The 20,274-nt window shown below is 38.7% G+C and overlaps 1 protein-coding gene across 5 annotated transcripts in view; it reads right to left on the bottom strand.

The window, feature by feature from the left end:
- The window catches only part of MKLN1 (muskelin 1), a 346,539-nt gene that overhangs the window by 93,250 nt on the left and 233,015 nt on the right, over window positions 1-20,274 (bottom strand). For all 5 annotated transcript variants that reach the window (XM_056123894.1, XM_056123893.1, XM_056123892.1 and 2 more), the window contains 3 exons: window positions 15,687-15,756; window positions 4,875-5,017; window positions 3,341-3,429 (listed from right to left, as the gene is read on the bottom strand). In XM_056123894.1, the coding sequence (XP_055979869.1) occupies window positions 3,341-3,429; window positions 4,875-5,017; window positions 15,687-15,756 (302 nt within the window). The remainder of the gene's footprint in view (window positions 1-3,340; window positions 3,430-4,874; window positions 5,018-15,686; window positions 15,757-20,274) is intronic.

A 20,274-nucleotide genomic window follows, 5' to 3' on the forward strand; every position in this document is an offset into this window, starting at 1 on the left:
TGTTTATATTCACTGTAAATAGATATTTTTCATTGTAATTGAAAAATATATCTAAATGTCAAATATGATTTGGAGATCATCTTAACACTAATTTAGTCATGTTTAGTTCTCCTACATTACTGGTTAATTAAAGGCTGACTATATTTAGAAATTGTGCTACCTAAGAAAAAATTTTTTCTGGATAAACATCTTTCAAACATAACTAAAATATAAATGTGACTAGTCAAACACATTTTAGGAATTTTAACCAATTCATCTTAACCAGGTAAATAAATCTGAGCTAAATTACCAAGACAGCTACACATCACTCAAAAATTGCATTAGATATGTACAAAGTTACAGGAATAAAAATACTAATTCCTAGTTCCACACTATTATTTTCAAAGAACATTTATTAACAGAATGCTAGGAAAAGACTAGAAAGTAAACATACTACAAAGAACAATTTGTATCTCTTAAGAGAAAAGAGAGAGGAAGTTATCTAAATGTCATTATCATAAATATCAAATAGGTCAGTAAATGTCTAACATTATTTGGAAAGCTCCAACAAACACTCTGCCTAAAACCTAACATTCACAGTGCTCGGCCTGGGATGTGGCCCAAGTGGTGGTGGGGGCCAAAACAAAGTAAAAGATATCACTGTGCCCATGCGGGACTGGCAAGGTCGGATTTCTTGTCATAATGCAGCTAAATGTATAATTAATCTATAAAAATATCTTTACAGGAACCACTCTCAGAAGACTAGGCCAGGCAATGTGGACTGGACAATTTGGTCTCCTGTCAGCAGTGCTAGGCAGCACGGGGTGCAGGCTGGTGTCATCAGGGCCACACCCAGCAGTACTGGAAGTGGGCAGTGATGCCAGAGACTAAACTCAGGGTCTCCCACATACAAAAGCCAAGGAGTGCTGCTACCTGAACTGTACTGCCAGGCCCTCATGAATTTTTAAGAAGGAAAAAAACAAACATATTACTTCCCTAAACAGATCTGTTTGTTTGGGGACCACACCTGGCAAGTTCAGTACTTAGTCCTGGCTCTGTGCTTAGGGATCACTCCAAGAAGAGCTTAGGGGCTGTATGTATCCCTGGTGGTGCTATGGACAGAACTCGGATTGGGTTCATGCAAGGCAAACACCATACCTGCTGTACTGCTCTCCAGAAACTCTACACAGATTTTTACCCAAACTTCTGTAATGAGTAATACTAGAGAACTAAAAACTATCGAAGCCTCAGTAACAGTCTCCTTTAAAGAAAACTAATAACCAATAAAAAAAAACCCAAAAAGCACAAATAAATCAGAAAATGAGAACATTTGACTTTATATAACTAATCCAAATAGAAGTTAAATACTTTAAAGCTATGTAGTATAACTCTATAATATAAAATAGTAAGGTATTTTTACCGCTTCCATATCTGAAATTTAGGATCACATAACTGTAAAAGCTATCCAAAAGTTGTTAAGAACTGGGGAGTCCGCATGCAGAGGAGAGGATTACTCATTAGGAGTAAAGAAGTAGTCACCCAAATTAAATTCATTCTAACACTAGGATTGACAAGGGGAGGAGGATTATTTAAAAACTAAGAAGAAACTTTGTGGCTGGAGTGACAGTTCAGCTGGCACATGGCTGACCCATGTTCAATCCCAGGCAATACATAAATTTCCTGAGCCCCACCAGGAGTGATTCCTGAGGTAGAGTCACAAGGAAGCTCTGATTATGGCCCCCAAAAAACAAAAACAAACAAAAACCCACCATTGCTTGTTTCTCACAGAAAAATAGGCTTTTATTTACTATAAATTGTATTATTTATATAACTATTATAATTAGAGAAGAAAGTAACACACTAGATAGCAATAGTGAAAAATTAGCTTTTCCAAACTAAAAACTGGTCTTCAGTAGAAAGCCTAACACAGGGAGGAGGAGTGAGAGGAAATGGGATGGAACAGCGTCACTGGTACAATGGTGAAGGGAAACAGACACTCAGATGGAGGGTGTGGTGCTGGAATGATTTATGCAAGAACCCTTCCACAGTATTGTAAACCAAGATGCCTAAAATAGAAATTTTTTAAAATTTTTATTTATTTTTTTGCTTTTTGGGTCACACCCAGCGAGGCACAAGGGTTACTCCTGGTTCTGCACTCTGGAATTACTCCTGGAGGTGCTCAGGGGACCATATGGGATGCTGGGAATCAAACCCAGGTCGGCCGCATGCAAGGCAAACGCCCTACCCGCTGTGCTATCACTCCACCCCCTAAAGAAAGTTTTAAAAGCAACAACTATCTTTTCTTCATAGGCAGTCTTTATGAAGACTTCAGAAATTCTATTTGATGCAATGAAATCAACAGGCCAATACAACAGACTGGCAATGACTATGAAGAACACTGCTTCAGAAAGAGGAATTTTCTCCCAATCAAAACATGGGATTCTGGCTTTTATTGTTATTCTTTAAAGACTGGGATTGAATTTAATCCTAATTCTAACATAAATTTTTGGATATTCAACAGAGGTGGGAATTACGACTCAAGCTACAAACATCCTGTCTTCTAAACAATAAATCTCAAAGGAAAATAAAAGATCGTTAAAAATTTAATTTTGAAGAGGCATGACAAATACTTCCTTAAAAGAATTGTTAATTATAAACCTTAAGTAGTATTTCTCAAATATTTTACAATACATTAGTCATAAAATTAACAATGTTTAGCAAACACTTTGTCATTTTTAAAATGAATATGAATATGAAAGAACAGAACAAAAAAAACCAAAATGCAGTCTTAAGGAATTCACTAGTATTTGGTCTGTTGTAGTTTTAGAATAATTGGTAAACCTTTCATAAACAATCAAAGTGATCAAGCCACTTTATCTTAGAAAATCTTTAAAGACTCTTTCAAGGAAGAAATATTTGGTTCCACTAGAAATAATTGTACTGGGGGCTCAGAGAGATGGTACCATGCCCTGCATACAATGAACCTGGCTTCCACCCCTGCATTGTGTATGGTCCCACAGGCACTGCCAAAAGCAAGCCCCGAGGATGTGTTCCAAACCTCCCTCAAGCCCCAAAGATAAGCAAGAAATAAACCTTTGCAGTTTTAACAGATTAAGGGCTCTGAAAACTTTTCTGCAAAGATTCACACAGTAAATCTTTTTATGTTCTAAGAGACGTGGCCTCTTACAATTATTCATCTTTTGTCTTCCGCAGTCCAAAAGCAGCCTTCATATTAAGTGAGAAACTGGAAGTGTTCCCATTAAAAAACAAAATGGGGGCCCTGTAAAATATGGTTTACAGGGCATAATGCTGTCTGATAATATAGACTTTAATTTCTATGGCAGATTTCTGAAAATCTTACCTATTTTAATGAATCGACAAGGAAACATCTGTTCATCAATTTTATGCTTCAAAGTGAATGTTTCTTTGTTATAATCATTTTTTAATCCACTGTGGGGAAAAAAATAAAGTTTTCAAATCTGACCTCACAATTTTGTAAGTACACTAAAATACAGGTTAAATAATTGTTAGATTTCAAGTCAAATCAGAACTCAAGATATATGACAAAGACAATATAAAGCAGCAGGCGAATATAAGAAAACAATTCAAAACATACTGACTGCATTGTAACTATAGTCTTATTTATGCAATAGCTAATTAAAAATATTCCAGGTAAATTTAAAAAATGCAAATGTGCACGCATGCAAATGTGTGAAGAACCTAAAGGCTTTACTGTATCCCCAAATACAATAAAACATCTAATTACAAAACAGAAAATCAGAAAACAACTAACTCGTAGCTGACCATGTTGAGTATCAAATATTAGAATCTGTCAAAGAATTAAGTCACCTAATTCGAATTAAGATGCCAGGTTTTCTTACAGCTCAATCCACTCTCAAAGGCAAATTTACTATAGATCCGAAAGCATTCACCTTATTTAATCACAATAAATATTTACCATCTCTCTCCAACTAGAACTGATGAAAAACATTAACCGAAAAGTCACTTACCTTTTAGAGCTCTTACATCCTGAAATACTTAAGTCAAAAATAATACATAGGTAACATGTATTTGTATAATTTGTTGTGCAAGAGGGACACCACAAACGTATCCTAAAACTCTATGGCACTATTTGGTCATCCGTTATCTATCTGATGTCTGATTACCTAAGGGGCAAGTGAGCACTTTCACTGCTGCTGTTCTATGCTGTTAAAATCCAAATTTAGTACAGTTCCATCCTAGCGGCAGGCACCATGCTGCTCTGTGCAGTCACATAATTTTTCTTTTAGTCTCCAATTTATTGAAAATTCCAGAATGATGTTTCTTCTGCAAAGGTTTTATTAAAAAAGCGGAATATATTTCTAAAAGTTCAAAAATAAGACTGAAAATAAATTTAGCAAAGATTTTAATGAATGTATTGCTGAAGTTCAAAACAAGATTAAGAAATAAGTAGAAAAAAGAGAAAAATTATCTTTCTTCTTTGATATCAACTAGTATTTGATGGTTAAAATTTTTCTAACTATAATTAATGGTTTTAAACTAATTCACTAACATGGGGCCAGAGAAATAGTACAGAGTCTAGGGCACTTGTCTTGCATGCAGCTAACCTGGGTTTGGTCCCCTGCACCCAATATGATTCACTGACACCTCCGAGAGTGATCCCTAAGCTCAGATCCAGTAGTTAGTCAAGGTATAGCCCCCAAACAAAACAAAAACAAGTAATGGACCAACTGAACCAACAATACTAAAAAAATAAGGCACTATCAATCTAAGAACAGAAATATTTTTTCCATCTTGAAAAAATAAAACAATCAGACCATGCAGCTTGGCTACAAAAATGACTGTGGCTTGTCTAGAAGACAACCCTTTACTCTTCACAGTGATTGATGACTCACCTAGACAATAGTTCCGTCATATTCTCTTCATTCATTCCACCAAAGACTTTAAACTTCTTCAAGTTGCAGACATGAGTTTTCTCATACTTTCCAAATGTGATATTCTGGACTATTGCAGGCCTTTCAAGCTTCAAAATCAAGTACTGAAAAAAAAAAATAAAATAATATAAAATAGTCAAATTATATTCTCTACTTAAAATACAACTTCTGAAAGTTCTGTTAACAAAAAAAAACACCTAAGGTCTATCCTATCCCATCTACACTGGGAGATTTCTTTTTACTGATGCTAACAGTAAACAGCTGGGTACTAGATAAAACTAGGTAAAATAAAAGCAACCACTACATATTCTCATCTGATATACTTCAACAGAAAATTCAATGTTCAAGATCAGTAACAAATCTAGAAAGGTATATACTAACCACCCCTGCAAATTTTATTTCAAAGTCCACACGTACTATAGATAGATCAAACATAACTCAAACTGTCCTATTATATACTATATAAAAGGAACTTAGAGAGCACATTTTGCAGACTGTTTTCAGTTTTAAAAAAATGAAAGAAAATTACTACTGATTAAACAAACGACATTCATAAAATGTTTTTCTAAATCCCAAAACATTTTGTTGGCAGACTTCATGCTTCATGATAATAGAAAATACCTGTGGTATGGATAATAAGAGTTAAGTCAGAAGTCTGATTTCATACTACACACAAAAATTAACTCAAAATGGATATAAAAAAATCCTAAAAATCATTACCTCAGGATGGAAAATATACATGTAAAAATTCTATAAAGTTCTTAGAAGAAAATAAGGGTACATTTTTTTTTCAGAATCGATTTGACAATGGATTTTTAGATGTGACACCAAAAGTGAAAGAAACAAAAACATAAACTAAACAATAAAAATTGAAACATTTTTTACCAAAGGACATTATTTAAAAAATGAAAAATGGGAAAAATATTTGCAAATATTTTTTGCAAGACTCAGAGACTATAAAAACCAGCTCGGAGGAGAACAGTGCAGTCTCCTGCCCCCGTGCCTGGCTATTCCTCGCTGGGGTCCCTTGGAGGGGAGCGAGTTGAGCCTTCCTCCCACCCCCGACCAGGGCCCCGGCAGCTGAAGACCTCCAGGACCAGCCACCACCATGATGAGACCACTCTCCGCACACCTGAAGATACCGGCAGAGGGACAAAGCCACGTGGGTTCCGGGGCGGAGATCTCCAAGCCTACTCGGATTGGAGTCGAGCATCCTCCACCCAGATCCTCCAAATTCCAGTAGGCGGGGGTCACACCCATCAACTGGCCCCCTGGCGCCGTGTAATCCCATCAGCGGCCAAGACTCAGAGACTATAAAAACCAGCTCCCGGAACCACGTGGCCGCATTTGCGGCTGCACGACATCTTATTATGACATCTCATTCCTACTTTGACAAACTGGCAGGCTACCGAATGTAGCCTGCCCACACGGCAGAGTCTGGCAAACTCCCCGTGGCGACCCAATATGCCAAATACCAGTAACAATGACGGGTCTCATTCTCCTAAAGAGCCTTGAATATAATCTCAGGGCTAGGATGAAGGAGATCTTACTGGGGTCTGCTTGAGGCAATCGACGAATAACAGGATGATCTGTGATTTGTGTGATTTGCAAATATATCTGGTCACGGTCACAGTCCTCCCATTGTTCATCGATTTGCTCGAGCGGGACCAGTAACGTCTCCATCATGAGACATGTTGTTACTGTGTATGGCATATCGAGGTTTATTTATATAAATATATATCCAGAATACATAAATCTATACAGAATATATAAAAAAAGCATTCCTATAGTCAACAGCAAAGACCAACAATTTAATTTAAAAATTAGCAAAGGATTTCAACAGCCCTTTTTGGAAAGAAGATGGGTTCATCAGGAACATGAAAAGATGTTAGTGGGAAATGCAAGTCAAAATCACAACAAAATAAAACTCCACACACAAATGCTAATAGTCAGGGTTTTTTTTTACCCCAGAAAAAAATCAAGTATTGACAAGGAAATGGAGAAAATAGAACTCTCACACATTGCTAAAGGAATTGTAAAATGTTTCAGCAATGTAGCATATAATTTGGCAGGTACTCAAAAAGGATAACCTTTAGAACTGTCACTGACCCAGAAGTTCTATTTCTAGATATCTACTCCATAGAAGTAGCACTGTAGCACTATCCTCCTGTTGTTCATCAATTTGCTCGAGCGGACTCAGTAACGTCTCCACTGTGAGACTTACTGTTACTGTGTTTGGCATAACATATCGGGCGGGCAAGATGTCGGTACTTGCCAGGCGCTCCAAGAGGGACGAAGGAATCGAACCTGGCTCAGCCGAGCTGGCCTCGTGCAAGCAAATGCCCTACTGCTGTGCTATCATAGAAGTAAAAAATAAAAATAAGGAAAAAAGTCCTCAAATATTCAGAGCAATGCTAGTCAGAATGACCAAATGGTGAAATAATTCAGAGGCCCATCAATGTAAATAGATAAACTGTAGTATTTCTATGCAATGGACTATAATTCAATCATTAAAAGTAGTGGAGTACTGATGTATGCTACAATATGGATGAATCTCTGAAACATGCTAAGAGAAAAAAATCAGACTCAAAAGGTCATATAGTATGGTGCTATTTACAAGAAATACACAGAACAGATAGGTCTATAGATGTGAAAGCAGGTTAGTGGTTGTTAGGATCTAGGTTTTTGGAGAAAGGAGATTGCTTAACATAACAGGTACCACATTTCCTTATTAAGTAATAAAAGTATTTTGGAGTCACAGAGAAATTAATAGTTGTACAATACTACATGTATACTAAATGCCACTTAATTGCCTGAAAATGCTAAACTTTATGTTATGTGACATGAAAAAGTGTGACGATGAAATCAGAGCTAACACCAGGTGAACACTTAATTCCCCTAAGTGGCATAAGCTCAATGTTTACATGCCTTTTTTAGCAGAAGCAGGAGAAATAGGAGCAGTATCTTAATAATAATAAGGATCCTCTTATTCCAATTTTACAAATGAAGAAATTTTACAAATGGCAGAGTTGTGATTAAAAACTTGAGTAATTTTACAATTGGGAGAGTTGAGATTAAAAATCAACCTAACTCTAGTTGACACTATGTGGCCGACCAACTCCACTCTCAACCCAGTCTTCCTTGCTATCCTACAACTAAAGGCAGGTACAGGACAAAATTCTGATCAAGGAGATGCAAGCAAAAAGCTTGCTGTGGGATGCTCTTGATTTCTAGAACAAATACTACCTCTTACTTATGTCAACAGTTACAGCCTCAACCACCACTGCTGTGCTGAAAGAAAAAAGATCAAGAGACTCTCAGCGTTGCCATCTGTGAAGCACTCAACTTTCACCAGCAACTGACTTGCTCAAGCTTTCAAGTATGTGATCCTATTGGTTCAAACCACTGGGACCTCTGACTATTGGCTGTGAAAAGTATTCCTATGATTCACTAACCCCAAAGTCAAAGCTCTGAGCACTATACAAAAACTGTTTTAGGCTCACATATTCCTTACACCCAAGGAGCCACAGAAAAGTTAAAATTGTTCTTCTTTCAGTCATCAAGTCTTTGTACTTATTTCAAATTAATATATGTGATAATATGACTTTTGGAAAAAGCTTTATGGGTAATTGCAGGAAATAACATTATCTCTTAACTTTCTATTAATGCATTCCCTGTCATTTCATTCCTTTTTCTTTAGTTGACTATCCTTTGAGATTTGGGGTTTGACTGGCTTTGCCTTATATTTTGGTTAATTAGGTGCAATGTGAAGATATAAAATGTATACACCACGCCTAAATCCAAGGAAAAGAATTAGTTTGTAGCACTGTCCTCCCGTTGTTGTTCATCGATCTGCTCGAGCAGGCACCAGTAATGTCTCACTTGTTGTTACTGTTTTTGGCACATAGCACAGCGGGTAGGGCGTTCGCCTTACAAGCGGCCAACATGGCCGACCCGAGTTCGATTCCTCCGCCCCTCTCGGAGAGCCCGGCAAGCTACCGAGAGTATTCGATATGCCAGACACAGTAACAACAAAGTCTCCAATGGAGACGTTACTGGGCCCGCTCGAGCAAATCGAGCAAATACCAAATATGAAATATAAATTCTCTAACTTGAAGTGTAATACACGTACTAACTTAGAAGCACATCTTAGATAAAGTTCCCATGTCTAATCACATTTTGACTTTAGTGATAAATTTTATCACATTTTGCTTTCCTATCAATGCCCAGTTGTATTGTTATTAGAGAGTTAACAGTTTTTCTCCCATAGCTAGGTAAGTTTCCATTATATTTTTGATACGAGAGAATAACAAGTACAGATTTAGTAACAGATACTGAAAAACTTAAAACACATTAAGAATGAACATTCGAGGGGATGGACCAATAGCACAGTAGATCGGGCTTTAGCCTTGCATGTGGGTTTAACCCCCCACACCCATACAGTCCCTGAGCACCATAAGAATGATCCTGGAGCACAGAACACTGGGTGTGATCCAAGAAAAACAAATTAAAAAATGTACCCTTTATTTTCTAAATATCTTTGTCACTTCTTCAGGAATCAAAGGACATTCGGTGGAAAAGCAGCCCCCGAAGTGGTTCCTTTCTCTGGGTTCCTGTATGGCCTTGAATACAGGTCCCATTACATTTTAATACCTTGTTATCTATCAATCATTATACCTTTACAACTTTTTATTTCATTTTCTTCCGTTTCACCTAGTTTTTTTCTACTTTTACTTAAGAGTTTATTGCAATTAAATTTGGTATTATTTATGCAAAGTTTCTTTGGTCCATTTTTAAGTCTGTCAAACAACTTTAATCGGTCTTTACCTGTATATTTTTATTTCTTTAAATATGGTATGCAATTATTTGGTGTAAAAAGGCTTAAGTGTCACAGGTACTCCTCTTCTTTACCTGATATCCCTCTTCTCCTAGCAAACCTTTGATCCCTCAGCACCACAGCTTAGTTCTCCTGAGTAACGGTTAGTGGAGACAGTGTGAGCGCTAGTGATAAAGGTAACCATCTCCTGACAGGATGAACATTACTCTGCAAAGAAAACCTTAGATTGGGTTTCTGATCCTTTTCCCCACTAGGTCCCCTTCTAACCCTGTTTCCTTTCCAGGGGTCACCTGTCCTATCAACTAACCTAGTCTAGTGCTAGAGCACCAGTACCACCTCCCCCAGCCCCTATATCCCCTTAACTTCCCAACTGCCCACCCCCTGCCCCCCACTGATGAAATTTCCACATGTGACCCCTTGGAATATCTGATTTTCAGGGGGTTGAGAAACACTGCTTTAGATCACTAACAGTCAGAAACACTTAAAACTAAAATCACACTGGGAGGGGTCCCAGATAATTGAGAATTTGAGTACCAAATGCGGGTAAGACTATCATGAGGATGAAGAGTAACAGATGAATTTTCTTCAGTTATTCTCCTCTACTCAGTCCCAATGTAATTTACCCCATAAATTACATGGCTACTCACACTCCCATCTCCAGAAGTTAGAATTGTTACTTGTTTTAGGGACCAGAGTTTCAGTACAGCAGGGGTTGGGGGGTGGGGGCACTTCCCTTGCACATGGTTGACCTGAGTTCAATCCCAAGCACCACATGTGGTCTCGAGAACCCCACCAGGAACGATCCCTGAGTGCAGAGTCAGGAGTAAACCCTGAGCACTACTGGGCATGCCCCTCCGCCCCCCGGGCATTTTTTTAAATTAAAGGGGGGGGGGAACCAAAGAAATCCCTTTGTTTTATACTTATCATGAAAATAAAGCAATTTAGGGTTCAAGTTTTCATAAGCTTTATGTATGTGTGCATATGCTTTCTCTCTTAAACCCTGTTTGTAACTTTCAGAACAAGAGTTAGAAATAAATACTATAACCTGACTCTGAACTCCAGAAGAATGATATTACTTGCTATGTATCTATACACTAAGGCTATATATATGCATTCCATCACATACACTCACCTTAAAAAGTAACAACTGGAATGATTATATTTTTTCTGGTAGAATTACTGTGTTTTGAGAGAACATTTGTGGAAACCCTGGATATTTGGGTTGTAATTAAACTTAAGAAAAATAGATTTCATGTCTTAATTTCCATGATGAATCAGTCTCATATGCTTAAAAATTTTGGTAACTGCTACTCTAGAACTCAGGGTTTACTCTCAACAGTGCTTGGAGACCATATCTAGTGTGGATTTGAACTGGGGTCCACCTCATGCAAGGCAAGCACCTTACCTCCTGTACTAATTCTCCAGCCCAGGTGCCTTTTAAAATGTACCTAAAATTAGACACTGTATGTGGATTATAAATACTGAATAAGCAAAGAAAAAATATTAACATCTATTAATTCTAATTTTGTTCTATAATAAAGATAATTTCAGAGTAAGGAGGTTTTTACAATTTGTTATAACAGAAAAAATAAATAAATAACTTAGAATTAGAGAGATAGTATGGCAAGTAAGGCACATGCCTTTCAAGCTACCAGGCAGGGTTCAATCCCTAGCACCAAGTATGATCCCCTAAATACCACCAGGATAATCCCTGAGAACAGAACCTAGAGTAAGACTGAGCACAGCCAGACGTGGCTCAAATTAAAAACATCAAAAATAAAATAAAATACCCCCTCCCCAATGGGCTCAATTTAAGTGATATAAAAACATTAATATAGAAAAAAATTTCCAAAACACATAATATATTCAGTTTCAATGAATATACAGAGTTGGGAAGAGATAGAAGAATACAATGCAAGTCCATAAACATATGCAGAGGCATGAATATAACGTAAAAAAGGCAATTAAAACCACCTTATGAAAACAGTTTATGAAAACAGATCTACCTTATCAAATAAAAGTAGAAACAACTATTAGTCTATGATTCAGCAATTCTACTCCATGGTATATTCCCTATAGTAAGTCCTGTATTGATGGGCCAGTAGACATAGAATAAAAATGTTCATAGTAGCCTGCTAGTAATAGCAAATAAAAGGTTAAAAAACAAAAACAAAAGGTCAAAGCTTGCCTTAATGAATACATTTTAGTATATTCCCATTCTGGTATATGAAACAGAATTGAAAATCAACTAGGATTATTCATAGCAAAATTAACAAGTCAAATATTATATAGAAGACTAACACCCAAGAATAGCCAAGATAAGTACTAGGAGGTTCACTCCATGGTTTGGAGGTCAGCTGTCCATGCTAGGGGGAAAAGGCAGCTCAGATAGAGAAGGGAGCACCAAATAAAGGGTGTTGGAAGGATCCTCCCAGGATGGAAGATGCATGCTGAAAGTAGACTATAGACTGAACATGATTACCAATCAATGCCTCTTTTGCAAACCACAGCACCCACAAGGAGAGAGAGAGAGAGAGAGCAAAAGGGAATGCCCTAGGGGGTATGGTGCCACCAGCAGGTCAATCTGTGCCTGTGAAGCGAGTGCATCAGCAGCCTGATGGCACCATCAGACTTTCAGATACCCCAAAATTGCTGCTGTGTCTTTGGCCAGACCCCAAAAACTTGGGGCAAAGTTTACCAAGAAAGTAAACGGCCAAAAGTTAGGTATGTGGGAGACACACCCACAAACCACCTCTGGCTCAGCTATATAATTGGAGGCATGGCCTCTCTGATTCTTGATCGAACTGCTTAATGGCCATGATCCCAGAGACTCGGAAACGAATCTCGGAACCCAAAAGGCTTTTGGCAGAAACGCGTCCTGTTCCTGCAGTAGGTTACTGGCGCTGGGCCACTCCAGGGGGGAATAGGTTTTGTGCCTTGGCTTGTTCCCCTTAGCGGCCCGGTGACCGCCATCCTCCAGAGGCCACTGGACAGTCAGGTTTGGGCCTGCAGTGACAAGACATGCTTGTCATCACCAGATGGGGGTGGAATCAGCCCTTTCCTCCCCATTCCAACGAGACCCCGAGTCACCGCCTACAAACAGCCTCTCTGGCTCCTGATAAAGCTGCTTAACGACCATGATCCCAGAGACTCAGAAACAAATCTCTAAACCCAGCGACTTTTGGCAGAAATGCATCTGGACCAGATACAAGGTGGCCGCCGCCTCAGAGCTTATTAAAAAGCCAGGTATGGCCGGCAGTGACGGGGCAACTGCAGTCTCATGGGAAGTGGGGTGATACCAGCTCGTTCTTCATGCCTCACCGAGGTCACAAGTTGCCCCCCACGAGCCGCTCTCCGGCACAGCCATGGCTACAGAGGCAAAAGAACTTAATCCAGAGCCCAGAAATTTGCGGCAGAAAAATGAATGGACCATACATTAAACTATGGCGCCACGCCTCCCTGGGAGGGAAAGGGTGTTGCTCCCTTCTGCCTTGTGTGTGTGTGTGTGTGTGTGTGTGTGTGTATGTGATCCCCCATCCCCCCCCCCCCCCCAGCAGCAAGGTGGCTGCCACCTCAGAGCTTATTGGAAAGCCAGGTATGAGCCAGCAGTGACAGGGCAACTGCAGTCTCATGGGAAGTGGGGCAGTAACAGCTCGTCCTTCACACCCTACTGAGGTCACAAGTTGCCCCCCATGAGTGGCTCTCCGGCACAGCCATAACACCAGATGCACAGAAACCAAATTCAAAATCATTATATGATTCTCATAACCAGTTATAAAAAACAAAGTATTTCACAATGTCTTTTCAGCAATTCTGATTGTTGGGGGGGGGGGGGGAATTCTAAACAATAATGGTGCATCTTTTGTCAAAATAATGAATGTAATCAATGTAGAGAAGAGTTAAGTGGAAATCATCTCCCGCACAGGCATTGGGAGGGGTGGGAGAGGGGGTATATTGGGGTTCTTGGTGGTGAAAAATGATTACTGGCGAAGGGAAAGGTGTTTGATCATTGTATGACTTACTTAAACCTGAAAGCTTTGTAACTTTTCCCACAGTGATTCAATAAATATAAGAAAAATAAATAAATAAAATTATGAAAAAAAAGTAAGGTGGAGTTCATGCCCAATTCAATCAGCTAATCAGTGCCTGAATAAATAGCAGTACTCCTACATTTAAAAAAAAAAAGGAATGCTCTGCCACAAAGGCAAGGTGGTATGGGGGGGGGGGGGGAAGGGGGGGGAGGGATACTGGGATCAGTGGTGGTGGAAAATGGGCACTGGCGGAGGGATGGGTACTCAATCTACTCAATCACTGCATAATTGATACCCAAGTACAAAAATTTGTAAGTCTACAACTGTACCTCATGGTGTTTCACTAACAAAAAAAAAATTACAAAAAGAAAAAAATATCAAATATTACAAAAAAGGTGATTAAGTCACAGAAATTGATTCAATTTATGTCATATTAATCTAAAGTCAGAACCAGTTAAAATTTAAGAGTATCTGTAACATATTCATAAATATTACTGTGATTAAATGCTTAACAAAATCTAAAATAATAGTTTTTTTGGGTGGGAAGAAAGGACAAACACAATATGAGGTTCAACTAAAGGCTACAAAGGATTTTAGATATTTTCTACTTCTAAAGATGGTTAATGAGCAAGTAGATGTGTTTAAGTCTCAGGCATAATATTTTGTAATAAAACATTTAAAATACCAGGTGTTCCAAAATGGTATGCAGTCAAAAACCAATATAAAGGAAAATAAATACCAAGACAAGGTTTCCAAGAATTATACTAGAATAAAAAACTGTTATGTTTACCCATCTGTTTACCTAGCAGATCATTAAGTTTCTCAAATATATGGACACAATAACTGCTGATGCTTAAAACATATAAATGAGTAACAGTTTTACATTTCAATGACCTCAGATACCATTTGCTAAGGAAAGACTTTATTCACTACACTGTTTGTTTTTCCCTAAAAGGCAGTCATTGAACCACTGTTAAAGATCAATGCAGGAACGTTTTCTAAAACATTTTCAGAACAAAGGCTGGTGAGACAGCATAAGGGGCTGCAGCTCTTGGCTTGTCTGAGTTAGGCCCAAGTTTGATCCCCAGCTCCCCACGGACCAAGAGCACCACAAGGCACAAGCCTGGTGGTCCCTCTGCACCACTGGATGTGGCCCTGGTGACCTCAGCACATGAGCAGCGCCATACTGCCTGGTCTGAGCACTGGCCCGCTAGGCCAGCAGTCAGGAGGATTAGCGCTCGGCCACAGGCCTACTCAGGACTGCTGGGAGGCTCAAAAGAAAACAAATATTTACATACTGACAGTCTGTCATAAGTGCAGCAGAAGCCAGGACTGCTCAGACCAGCCAGTATACAGATCAGTGACTGCTCAACAGTAACAGCCTGACAGCAGATCTTTTTAGTTAACACATCCACAAAAGATAATAGGAAACTTAGTTCTGCATCATTAGTAATCAAGAGAAAATAAAAATTGATTTCAGACACTCTTGCAGATAGAAGTAAAAAGTCTGAGTGTCATCAAATCCCACACTGCATTTTCCCATACAACTAAAAATTTTTGCAAATTTTTGGCAGGTAAAGGTAAAGAAAGGCCCTCCCGTTGTTCGTCGATTTGCTCGAGCGGGCCCAGTAACGTCTCCATTGGAGACTTTGTTGTTACTGTGTCTGGCATATCGAATACTCTCGGTAGCTTGCCGGGCTCTCCGAGAGGGGCGGAGGAATCGAACTTGGGTCGGCCATGTTGGCTGCGTGCAAGGCAAACGCCCTACCGCTGTGAAAATTTTACTTCATGATTTCAAGTAATGAAAAACTATTAGCGGATTCATGGCAACTAATATAAATCAAATAAATGGCTATTAAAATTTTGACTTCTTAAAATTATATCAGGAGTTCCACATAACCTTACCTGGGGTGGATAGTTGCTCTCTGAAGACCACCTTGAAGACTGGTCATTTGGTTTATCCACTAAAATGTTTCTGAAATAAGAAAATAGTAGCAATTAATTTTAAAAAGTAATGGAGTTGGTGATTCACTAGCAGGGACTAAGGTACTTGGCCTTGTACAGGCAATCTCAGCTCAATCGCAGTGTTGGGGTCTCAGCAGCTAGCCTGAGACTTTCACCAAATCCCCTGCCCCTGGAAGCAAGAGCTGGCCCAGTTTACAAAAATCCAGGGGGCCATCCCAGCACCCCCCACAGGCAGGCACTCTGGTTAAGAATGAGGGACATGATGGTGCCCACCTATTCATATTGTTAACCTGGCCCTAAGAGCAGGATATGTAAATCATTAACTGACATCTGTAGGAGCACCTACCTGAGAAGCCTGAGAAGCATGCGTGCCGTACTAGGGAACCGAGCTATATGTTGGATTGCCCGCCCCCGCCCCCCCCCCCCCCCCCCCCCGCAGTGTACGTATAAGAACCCCTGGGTAGGGGCCAGTAAACGGGAGAACTGCTTGACCACCAGACTTCCCCCCTCTGTGGCTTTCTTTCTGGCAGCTATGGGCAGCAGCAGGAATCCAGGAATCCCGGAATCCTGCAGTGTGCAGAAGGCCAGGGCAGAGGCTTCTCCCCTACCCATTCCCTCCCATTTAGGGAGTAAGTCTGGCAACTTCAGGGGTTCATACTCCAGTTTTCCGGGGGTCAACTGGCCAGGGCCCTGACACCGCAGCACCAGATACTGGTCCCTGAGCACCACCAAGGACCACTCCCAAGCCCAGGACCAGGAATAAATAAATCCTCAGCATCGCTGGGTGTTGGCCCAATGCCAACCTGCCCATATTAAAAAAGAACACAAGTGTTCAAAAATAAGACAAATCTACCAGATGCTGAAAATACGGTGCTATAGAACACCTAAAACTTAAAAAAAAAAAAAGAAAAAAAAGAAAATCGAATTAAAGATTTTAAAATATCAGGAGGATAAAATTTTAGATCGTGAATATAGATGTGTGCATATATGTGTGTACAGTTTTTACTTCATACCTAGTAACAAAGGCTGGAGCGATAGCACAGCGGTAGGGCATTTGCCTTGCACGCGGCCGCCCAACCCACCCGGGTTCGATTCCTCCGCCCCTCTCGGAGAGCCTGGGTAAGCTACCGAGAGTATCTCGCCTGCATGGCAAAGCCTGGCAAGCTACCAGTGACGTATTCAATATGCCAAACATAGTTAACAAGAAGTCTCAAAATGGAGACGTTACTGGGTCCCCTTAAGCAAATTGATGAACAAGGGAGGACAGTGCTACAGTGCTACCTAGTAATAAAATGAACTGTACATTATTTAGATATAAGGCTGAAACAAAGTAATAAAATACCAATGAAACAATGTCATATATTCTATATTTATATCTATAATTTTCCTGTGATGTTATCTATTTATATCAAAGCTATATAACATTATATATAAACAATCTTTGCATCAAGGGGGTCTCTTATAAACACAGCATCCAAAGCAAAACTGGGCAAAAAAAGAGTCTGATAAGATCAACTTTGGAAGATAGTGCTTTTCGACGGAAACGCTTAAGATTAAAGATAAAAAGAACTATTTATAAAAATGACACTATGTGGTAAAGACATTTTTCACAGAAGTATGAGTTAATTCTGAAACACTCTGCATGGATACTGGGGTTGAACAAATAAGCAAAGGAATGAAGCAAACAAGGGCAGAGAGGTTAGTACAAATCCAGTGGAACTGGATTACAGTCAGCAATGTCAGTGTGAAGGCAAGTTTAGCTTAACAACAGATAAACAGTCACAAAAGAAGTTACCAACTTATGGGTACTTCCATGCACACACACTAGCAGTATTTCCTAGCTCTATTAGTGCCCATAGCAATGCACACCCCCAGCGCACAAAACTTTGTTTCTACACACCATCTTCAATAACAATGAAAACTGGGACTCTGGGGGAAACAGATTCTGTCTCTAACGTTGGGGTGAGGAATTCATAAGACAAGCCTGGAGCATTCTGTACTGCTTAAGAAAAAAAAAAAAAAGCAAAGCCAAAAGGACTGAGCCATAGTCAAAGCAACACAAAGGAGCTAACATCTAAGAATGGCCAGAACAGCAATGATTTTGGCAACAAAATTTACAAAGTAGCAGTGCATTCTAATCCAAAATATAAAATAAATACTCATAAGCAGAATGGACAAGCCCCCTTTGACAATTAGAAAAACAAACTCATGCTGAAGATTTTGTTATTTTTGCATTATGCAACAAAGCACATGGCCAGTGATACTCAAAACTCTCAGTATGTTTTAAAAAGACAGAGTAAGACGCTGTCACCAATCAGAAGAGTAAGTTATGACAACTTAAAGTTATGGCATCCTGGATGGGATCCTAGATGATGAAAAGGACATTAGTGGGGAAACAAAATTTAAGTAAAATGTGGAGTTCAGGTAACAGTAATGCAGTAATGTCTGTAATTTAGTTGTGACAAAGATATCAAGGTAATCTAAGATATTAGCAATAGGTAAAATGAGGGAGAGGCGTAAGAGTGAGCTAACTTTGCAACTTTTCTGTTATTCTAAAATTTTTCCAAAATGAAAATGCACATTTTTAAAAAATTAGACCCGTACCTCACATAGACGGTATTTAATAAGTTTACAAGATTTTAGATAGAACTATAAGGGGGGAAACTGCCAATACAACAGAGCCAGAGAGATAGTGCTTGCCTTTACAGGCAGACATCCTAATTCAATCCTAACACTATATACAGATCTAGGAGTAACTACCTCTGATCACAGAGTCAAAAGTGAGCCCTGAGCACTGCTATATACAAATATATGTGATGATTTAAAGTTTAATTATAGTCATAAATGAGGAAAAAGACAACATAAATTGTTAATACAACTTTCAATGAAAGTATAGTTTCACCTTTATACTTTGAATTTTCTAAAATTAATATACTGCTTTCAAAATCTGTGGAAAATATGTTTGCAAGAATTATAAAACAGTATGAGATAAGAACTATGAAAAAACTGCAATACAATTCAAAGTTAAAGCTAAAAAACTAGGATTTTTTTTTAAATCACTGACATGTAAGTTATAAAGCATGAATAAAGCCTATCTATGATAAACCTGGATCATAAAAATGACAAAGTATAATAAATTTGGAGCAGGGAGGATTTCGAGGAGATACGTAAACGAGCTTATTTCATCATCTTTTATAGCTCCTGGGAATAATGTTTCTGAAAGTGAGAAAGGAAAAAACATATTTAAGAATACTATTTAAAAGCTTAGAATCAGGCAGGATTAGAATTAAAATATGCTACCTACATTCTAAATTGTTAATACAAAATATTAACAAAAACCAATAAGCAAAAAAGCAGTAAATAAAACAATAAAAACAGAAACATTAATGCTATGCAAAAGACAGCACACACCATCTAATATAGCTACACATAAAAAGGACCTAAAGTAACAAAGTAGAATGTATGTTGGAAGAATAGCAGAAACACTATCCACATGAAGGGGCACAGATAATAACAAAGTGAATCGTGACAGACATACCGAAGTAGAAAATTTGTAAATCCAGGGGGAATTTAAAGCAACAAGTACTTGTTGGTTGAAAACCACAGCTAAATACTAATGAAGATTAAGCCAGTGTATCAATATAACTTTTGAATGTTAATGAATCAGAGAAAATAAAGCAAAAATATAAGTAATAAGAAGTGAATAAAAATAGTAATAGAAGATTAACATTTCTCACACCTGGAAAAACATCTTCATAATGGCAAAAATAGTAAGGAACAATACTCTTATGAATAAAAATGTAACAAAGCAAGAGAAAGAAAAGGAATGTATGACATGGGGGAGCTCCCCATGCTACAAAGTGAGAAGGGAGCTGGGCCACTAAATGTGGAAGTCAAGGCCAAACAGACTAGTCCTGATCCGGAAGATTCTGAAAAGCTATTAAACACGCACTGAAAGTGCTGCAATTGGTTATGAGACTGAAATGCAAGAGAAATCCCAGCTTTGTAAACAATTTCTCTTTCAAGACCAGTGTATCTCTTCTAAAAATCTGAAGCCATGGCCCAGAATGAGATGGAACTGGAGAAGAGAAGCTGGAGGATGATGCTCTAGGGGCCCATCAGTTAGGGAGCCCAGAGGAGAAAGATGAAGGAGGTAGAGACTGAGAAAAGCCAAAGGTGAAGAAAAGAAATCGGAAAGTTGAGGGTGTATGCTTAAGAAAGTACTCGTGCAAGGCAAACGCCCCACCGGCTATGCTACCTCTCCAGCCCTTAAGAAAGTACTTTTAAAGGAAGTGGAAAGTGACATAAAATGCTGAGAGTGTCTGAGCTGGTGGTTTTCACCCTCATATCCCTAAGTCCAAGTCAAAATGTTACCATGGAAGTACTTATAAACTGCTACCTAGTAGAAAGTGTCAAAATGGATCCATGAAACTATCCCTATAATTCGATTACTTATACTAAGTTGAAATACAAATAAAAGAGAAGTAAAATACAAACCAAAAATGGGAAGGTTTGGAAAGACAGAAGT

Source organism: Sorex fumeus, unplaced genomic scaffold, assembly GCF_029834395.1.
Source record: "Sorex fumeus unplaced genomic scaffold, SorFum_2.1 ptg000048l, whole genome shotgun sequence".
Classification (NCBI taxonomy): Eukaryota; Metazoa; Chordata; class Mammalia; order Eulipotyphla; family Soricidae; genus Sorex; species Sorex fumeus.